Consider the following 8,452-nt stretch of genomic DNA (forward strand, 5'->3'; position numbering starts at 1 on the left):
ATGACATGGTCATTCATGACGCTTCGAAATACATACTTACGTATGGTCACGTCTATATCCCTTGCGAGGTAGATAGAGTCGACAGTCCTTGAAAAGATTGTCGCCTTATATGACATCCATTGGAAAGAGAAGGGGTGGTCCTATTTTTTTTCAATTAGTACCGAAAATACGAAATACGCCTAAGGACAATCTAAAAATGTGTCATTGTCACAAAGTCACGCCAAGATAAAATAATGTCAAACGTTTCATAATTTCCAATTTATTATAATTAAGTTTCCATCCACATGTTTCAGCGATAATAATGTCGTCTAGCCTTATACAGGTGACTTTAAATTCACCTGCATAAATTTAACTGTTGGGTGTACTCATCTAAAGGATATTTAAAAACTTTAAAAGAAAAAATATCGGTTCATATTTCAGAAAGTACGAAAAAAAATTAAAGTATCAAAATCTACGATCCTAAATACGTCATATCACCCCGCGACAAATACCAAAAGCGACGCGTAAGATTCAGAGGTCAACGGCACAATTCATTCAGCTGAGCGATCTCGACAACTCTGTACTTTACTTGATCTTGATATTAGAAAAATATTTTTTTTTAAGACATTTATTTAAATTTTAGTTTTAATTTCTTTTTGTAGTATTAGTCTTTAATAAAGCGTGTGACGTAGATTTTGAGGGTTTTTTAAATGTGAAAATGATGATGTTTAATTTAAATAAAAATAGGCTCAAACGGCTTAGAAGCATGGGTATAGTCTATGTTTAAAAGGATGCAGTTGTTTTAAATGTCAACCTGTATAATAGCTATCATCACTAGAGGTGTTCGTTATATTAGGTAGCAAATAAATAGTACTAATATTTTTATTGTTAATATATTCGAATATATTTAAATAAAAGATATGATCGTGGCAAGTGGAAAGAGGTAGTCTCTGCCTCCGGGAAAGAGGAGTGATTTTATGTATGTATGTAAAAGATATGTAATATAATATCGGTTCACCGAAACGCGAGATAATCACGGTAAAACAAAAATACATACATATTTACATAAATATTTACAAACATGCATTATGGTCATCAATACAGGTCAAACTAAGAACGATTTTACAACTAACGCTTGTCGAAATTTTTATGACACTCGATGCAATTTTAATAGCAGTTTGAACGAAAATATATAAGCGCTTAAAAAATATTAGGTTAAAAATAATAGTAAATTCCGTTGCAAACATCTTTAATCAACACATCACTAGGTCTTCCGTCGCAAAACGCGGGCGGCTTGTTGTGTGTATGTGAGTGAGGTGATGCGATTTCTTTTCCCTTTCCCACACCGCACGTACTACTTCTCCCGCCCCGCTAGTATTCTTCGGCCGTGTTCGTCCCTCGTCCGTCGACCGTGGTATTTGTAGAATTAATTTTGTAGTTGTAGTGTGCTGCTCAGTCCGCGCGGCGGCGGCCGAATTCCTTATCGCACACTTCAAAAAGATAGCAGAATGAATAGTAGTTTTCTGTCCCCTTTGTGCTCAACACTTTCGCCCCGTTCGTTTTGTGGTTATCGAAGGCCATGAATATCGAATGGTCTAATAAAGTTCAGATTGAATAAGTTGAGTCGTGTACGGTCGGTGAAATTCTGAAGTTGTCACAAATTGAACAAGTAATTATGGATGAAGAAGAGAAAATTGAGGTGAAAGTGGAAGACGAAGTGGGGATTTTCGTTGAAGAAGGTTAGTAGGAATGTTGTTAACTAAATGAAAATATTTTAGAGGTTATGTTTTTGTTTAGTAGGTATAACCACAGAACAACAACATACCTATGTTGTTGTTCTGTGGTTATCTCTTGTAGATAAATAGGAAATAATTTAAGGTGTGACGTTTTTCATTGTTTATTTATCACTTCGTTAGTATCTTTTGTCACAGAATTAATAATAGACACAGTTTAGTTCTGTCTTGATCTTATTATGAGTGTCCTACCTATTACCTACTAGTGTTGACGTATCGATCGTGCGTCAATAGACATTACGATAAACGGCTATCGATATCGTTTCGTTTTATACAATAACGATAGTTTGGAAAATAAAAGATCGATATGTTCATACAATACTACCTACTGATAAAGAACAGTATTATCTGGCGACTAGTACCGAACCGAATTTTAAGTCCCTGAATTAAAGGACGAAATTCCTAATACTGCTATTGATAAGGGTACAATGTAAATTGTTATTTTTATTAAGTTTATTTCATTTATATTTTATGCACGCACCATCAACACTCACAGATGTAGTAGGTAGTTTATTTGCTTAGATAATGTCGCCTTTGACCACGCCACTTTGGCGCGTGCCGCGCCAATGCACGGACAAAAGACGTCGCGGGCCGCGTACACTTAAAAGCAATTTTGGGTTATGCAGTTTTTATCATAAACGCTTCAAAGGGTTGTTTGAGGTTGTGCGTCTTCCGCCGTATCACTGTTAACCCAATATTGTTTTAAAGAATATCTGTTTGTATGTTTGTACTGCATTAAAATCTAAAGAAATACTCTTCGAGTAATGCGTAGGCACTAGTAGTAAGGATTCCTCCATTTTTTTAGATGTGTTAGGCTTAGTCCAATATAAAAACTAGTATACAAAAATTTCTCCCTCCACCACTTGAAGGGGCAAAACTGGGATAAAGGTTAGGGGTTTATGTATTGAGGTTTGGTCCCACTAAGAAACTGATACCTATTCAAAAATTTCGCCTTAACGAACAATACAGGGCGTCAGCTTTTTCAGTCGACTATTACAGCGAACGAAGTCGCAGGCAATAGCTAGTTAATAATATTTAGGGTGAAAATTGGTTTTTCTACTTAAAAAAATATTTAATGGAAAACTAGTGTCATACGTAAACACATATAATCTTTATTTCTTACGGGGTTAATAGAACTAACAGTCTTAAAAAGCCTGAAAGACCACGTTCAGCTGTAGGTATGTCGTTATGATGGAATTGAGATATTAATAGTGACAGGTGGCCAACACTAGTTTATTAGCCATTCCCTTGAATAACTTTTATAATCTGCACGAGTCTGCATCTTGTGTCATTCGCAATTTAAAGAGAATCAACATTGGATGAAAATTAAGCGAAGCGACCCTTTACATAGGTTTTATTTATTCAGTTACTAACATAATCGCTATGGTTTTATTTATTTAATAAACCTGTAAAAATTCGAGAAGGCTTTAAATTTTAGTACTCGTTTTTTTTTTCGTAAGCATTCTTCTATTTATAGCTCATCATACATATGTATATACGTGTACATATTAGCTATTAGCTTTTATATTTGTTAATTGTTAATTCTCTTTTTCAGAACCTGTTATTATTCGAGCCTCTAAAGACAATCATTACGACGATAACGCTTCGGAAAACATTGAGCCACTTTCTAGTATTATACGAAACGAAGCAGTGATTTATACAACCAAATTAGATGAAATGCGTGTTTGGGAAGGAATATTTGACACACCAAAGAATGTTTTGGAAAGAATTTATCGTGAAAGCAAACCAATATGGACAGGACGATATAAAAAGAGAAAAAGAAGGAAACATATGATTAAATATATGCGGTTTCTACTTAACCTGCAACGCTTCCATGATAAAGTATCGGAGTATGGTAAAGAGGGACTGTCACAAAATTATTCTCAAGAACAACAATCTGTTATAGCAGCTACTTATATAGATAATAGTATTGTCATTTCTTCGGACGATGATTCTGACCCTATATTGCTATCAGCATCTATGTGTTCTAAAGATAAAATAACAGTACATAAGAAAAACATTGATGATACAGATACATGCACTTGGCAGAAACATTCGTTACAGTCTCGTCATATCATAGTTATTTTGACTTTACGATCAGCTTTATATGATGTGTATTTTATCAACAAAAAAAGAAATATCACAGATTTTTACACAGTGGATACGCAGTATTTTAAAAGTATGGGTATTCCCCTCAAAGCTAGTATGCCTATAAAAACGTGTTGTTGGTATAAAAGGCAGGAGAAAATGAATAAATATGCAATATTTATTAAAATGAGTTCAACATTGCTATCTTTTATGAGAAAAACTCATGACTGTGATCCAAAAATGTGTATTTGTTGTTGTAAAAACAAATGCTCGAACAATCCAATAGTGGTAGAAAATCAAAATAATATAAATAAACCTGCGCAGGAAAGGAATTTATTCCAAAATAAATGGCACCAGCGTCTGTCACGTAACTCAACAATACAGCAACCAAAAAATATAATTAACACAGCTTTGTCTTATTTACCAAAACGCAAAACCATTAACAAAAAACAAAACTCAAGTGACAGTTATCGCAAGAAATATTTTAAATTGCAAATTGAGAAAAGCCAAACACTTGTTTTTTCCACCGCAACGGATGGTTCACTCAATTCAATAATCAAATTAGATTATAGACCTTGTGTGCCAATAGCAACTGATAACATTTTTGACATGATATGTTCTTTTCCGAAATCTACTGTTTACGATACGATTTGTTGTTTAGACAAGGGAAAAAAGTTTTTTTTTGATTTTTTTAAACAAGGTCAAACTGCCATTGCTAATTTTTTTATAAACTTCTGTAATATTAATACAGAAAAATGTATCAACCACGAAATTACAGAAAATTTATCTCCCACTGCTAAAGGGACGTTTTTTAAAATATATTTACCAAAGTATCCCAGACATTGCAAACGCTATTTAATTAGTAAAATACGGCCATGCAGTATTTCGCAAAATCAAAATACTATAAAAGTAAAAAAATTAACTTCTACTTTAGAAAACCCTAAATCTAAATGTGTAGTTATGCCTAGACCGGAAAACAGTAACGAAGGAAAAAAAGTCATCCCTGTACTTAAAAACATCAATGACAATGAATGTGTAAATAACTCTGAGGTCAATAACTCAGCTGAATTAATTGATTTAGATGTTGAAGATTTAAATCTTGTTATTTCCCCCAATGGCAGCGTTAAAATTCAAACCAAATCTCTTCCTGCGCATATAGCCACACAAGATCTGAAAATTTTAAGGGAAATAGTTAATTTTGCAAATCAAAAAATATTGTCTTTAGGTACATGTTTCCACAGTGAAATAAATGTAGATAATTTATTTAAAAATAATAAACCTCGTACCAAAAAAAATCTTATTAATCCGAAAATTAATGAAACAAGACAAGGAATATCGGCAAATAGTCAACCACCATTACTTAGTGTACAACAAAACAAGTCTACTTCAACCTCACCGTCACGGCAAATTAATCCGAATACTCTTGATGTAAATACAGAAGTCGTTGAAAAAAACGTTTATCAATCTTTTACAAATATCGGTGCAGATAAACGAAAGCAATATTCAATTTCATATGACTTTATTAAGGTTGCAGACATTGATTTGTGGACAAAAGTAAAAGTGTCGGAAAAAAATGAAGTATTATCACGTAATCAAAATGAAAATACAAAGAGAAAATGTTCAGAAAAAGTGTCTTCTCAACCTTCTAAGCAAAGACGAAAAGTTAATTTAGTAGAAGAAGTTGCATCTACATTTGGAATATTTCCAGTACTTCCAACGCCTTCAACAAGTGGAATCAATTCTCCCATTAGGGTGTTAGAACATACGAATGTTCCAACTGAAATTCTACCGATGACATCAAACACTATAACCGATCAATTAAACGTATCTGCAGTACCTATTATTCGTTTGCCGCTGGATAAAACAAATTCTTTTCTGCCTTCATTTACTTCCCAACTTGAAATTCAACCGGTCCAAAATCCAGATGCAATTATAATAAAGGAAGAACCTTTGCTAACTAATAATGATTTGAATGTATCAACTTTTCTGCAGGTTCCTCATAATACCGAACTAGTTGTAGATACTTTGACTATGACACCAGTAAAAATTGAATTTATTCAAGATGAAAAAAACGATGATTGTATTTTAGGTGTTTAAATAAACGTGATAAATAATCAATGTGGTTATTATTTTCCAGAATCAACTTTTAAAGGGAATGTTCTACAAATAAGTTTAGATGTTTTGCAGCACTTCATAAGGGTGGGAGAATATTTGAGTTTTGAAATACATCCGTACCATATAATGTATTTGTTAGAAACAGATAAACGCAAAACTAAAAAACCGATTGATAAATTTAACACAAGAGATAGAATAGACTTTCAGATCTTGACTCTTGAATTATATCGAGGAGATGGACGTTGTAAAAATAGACTAATGAAATAGGCACAATAGTTCGTAAAGTGAAAGATTCTATGCTGGTCTGGCAGTGAAAGTTATTTACAATTAAATTGTGAAAGTCTATCGGCGGAATAGCTTCTTATCTGGCGCGACCTGCAGGCTTACTCTCGAACTCAATCCCAATCTCAATTCTGTCGCAATCCAATTCCAATCATAATTTAGTTTGTTACTCTTGAAATCATTAACCTTGAGATTGAGTTGGTATTGTGATTGTGGCATGATTGGGTCTTCCTTGGCGATTCTACTAAACGTCAATATGACAGTGAAATACATCACCCTGTCTACGACAGAAATAGAACGAATGAATGAATAAAAACCGATAAACAATATATTTAATATTGTTAAGTTGTTAAGTAATTTTCAAGAAAATAATTCTATTTAATTGTTATTTTTATAAACAATGCTTATTTATTACTAATAAATAAGTTTAAGGCAAAAACTAATCTAATTAAATGTTTCAACGGCGTATTTGGCTGTATGAGTATTTTCCTGTGCCTCCATATGTAAAGTTCACAATAAACAAAATAACAATTTAAAACTGTGGTTTATAGTTTTAGTTTTGCGCTCATCATTAGGTACCTAAGTAATTTTTTCACTTATTAAAGTTTTTGATACTTTTATTTATTATAAAACGATTGTCACTAGTACACAAGTGATCTTCAAGCAAAAAAATGTTAGTAATGCTGTATCATACTATTACAGAAATGGCAAACAGACCCACACAATACCAAATGGCAGCGTTAGTGGAGTTCCTGGAGAAAAATCCAGGAATTGCTCGAGGCCTCCTGCGAACGCAGCAGGCCAAACAGGAAACTCGAAAAAAGTGGCAGGAGTTCGCTGAGTTCACTAACGCCTTGGGTGGGATTATCAAAGATGGGCAGGGTTGGGCTAAGGTAAGCTAGCGTTAAAACAGATTTATTATATTAGTTACATGCATATATACTAAATCATAATGATTTCCTTTTCATGCATTTCAGTATTGGACTGAAAAAAAATCATCCCTTAAAAAGGTCTGCCAACAAAGGGCTCAGTCCATGAGGCGCACCAGAGGTGGCGTAGATGTGGTGCCAGAGCTGTCGTTGCTGGAACAGCGCCTAGTGGCAGTCATGGGTGGGGACTCATTTGCCACGGGCACAAGGGAAATAGCAGTAGACCAATTTCCCCAAAGTAATGTAAGTAAAATAATATAAAATGTTAAATAAAATTTGTTTATTCAGAAACTAAGATTTGACATCAGTAATTTACTTAAAACTAAGTTTACTACAGCCTCCAAAGCTCAAGTGAAGAAGAAGCAGCGCAACAAACTTCACTGCTGCATTTTATATAATGACATCAATTAACTTACAAACATTATATTAAGCATTCGCTATAGATTATTCTAACACGCTTAATTAAATAATAGTGTACAGTTAAAATTACATGAATTCAGTCTATGATCAGTAAAATAACATTAACAAAATTTAACTCTAAACTAAAAAGTGACATTCATCAATATAATTCAGTTAAGTGATTTTATAATAACTTTATTTTTTTTCTGTTACAGTCTAGCCCCTCCATCTTGCCATCTACGTATGATGCAGTTTTACCCATGATAGACCTGCCAACATCTGGATTATCTATGGTAGAGCTGCCTTCCACCTCTGCCGCTGTTGTACCCGAAGCATTAGACAGATAAAACTATCTACTATATGGGATGCACCTCCAAATGCTGCATCTACACTTAAATATATTTAAGTTCGCGTCACAGATCTGTAACAAAAATAAATTAAAAATAAATAAATAATACATATTTATTTCATTCTTTCTAGGAATTGCATATTTGTAAACACGGCAACGCTCATCGCTCATCACAGGGTTTGTATGACCCCCCACAAGTATTTTTTCTTGCCAGAAGCCCCCTTTTTTTATATGAATTTTTGAAAATCTCAAAAATTGCACTAAACAAAACGCAATATTTTCGGTTTGTCATTATAACTGTGTTAATTTAGTATTACATAATAAGTTTGTCCATTATAACTGTGTTAATTTAGTATTACATTATTAGTTTGTCCATTAAACATGTACAAAACATTAATTAATATATTTAAGCACTAAAAAAATAGTCGAAAACTTTGCTTAAAGTAAAAACAAAGAAGACACTACTGCTACTGTTATCTACTGACTTTGAAAGTAGCTGTAAATTAACGGACAGCGGG

At 33.3% G+C, this 8,452-nt stretch overlaps 1 protein-coding gene across 3 annotated transcripts; it reads left to right on the forward strand.

Moving 5' to 3' along the window:
- Nucleotides 1–1,313: 1,313 nt before the first annotated feature.
- Nucleotides 1,314–8,027, forward strand: LOC106135993 (uncharacterized). 3 transcript variants are annotated; one of them, XM_060951199.1, is made up of 5 exons: nucleotides 1,320–1,718; nucleotides 3,328–6,059; nucleotides 6,960–7,150; nucleotides 7,235–7,429; nucleotides 7,801–8,027. In XM_060951199.1, exons 3-5 carry the CDS (start codon nucleotides 6,962–6,964, stop codon nucleotides 7,930–7,932), a joined length of 516 nt encoding a protein of 171 aa, XP_060807182.1. In that variant the 5' UTR covers nucleotides 1,320–1,718; nucleotides 3,328–6,059; nucleotides 6,960–6,961; the 3' UTR covers nucleotides 7,933–8,027. The 3 variants fall into 3 exon arrangements, with proteins under 3 accessions (XP_060807181.1, XP_060807182.1, XP_013191874.2); XM_060951198.1 differs by having other exon boundaries at nucleotides 1,314–1,718; nucleotides 3,328–7,150; XM_013336420.2 differs by lacking the exons at nucleotides 6,960–7,150; nucleotides 7,235–7,429; nucleotides 7,801–8,027 and having other exon boundaries at nucleotides 1,327–1,718; nucleotides 3,328–5,978.
- The last annotated feature ends 425 nt before the right edge of the window (nucleotides 8,028–8,452 follow it).

The sequence above is a fragment of the Amyelois transitella genome, chromosome 24 (genome assembly GCF_032362555.1).
Source record: "Amyelois transitella isolate CPQ chromosome 24, ilAmyTran1.1, whole genome shotgun sequence".
Taxonomy (NCBI): Eukaryota; Metazoa; Arthropoda; class Insecta; order Lepidoptera; family Pyralidae; genus Amyelois; species Amyelois transitella.

What these genes read in the sequence shown, in the direction of transcription:
- LOC106135993 (XM_013336420.2), top strand. Translation starts at nt 1,655, where the DNA reads ATGGATGAAGAAGAGAAAATTGAGGTGAAAGTGGAAGACGAAGTGGGG. An exon ending in GGGGATTTTCGTTGAAGAAG is followed by an intron (nt 1,719 to 3,327) that starts GTTAGTAGGAAT and finishes TCTCTTTTTCAG; the next exon opens with AACCTGTTATTATTCGAGCC.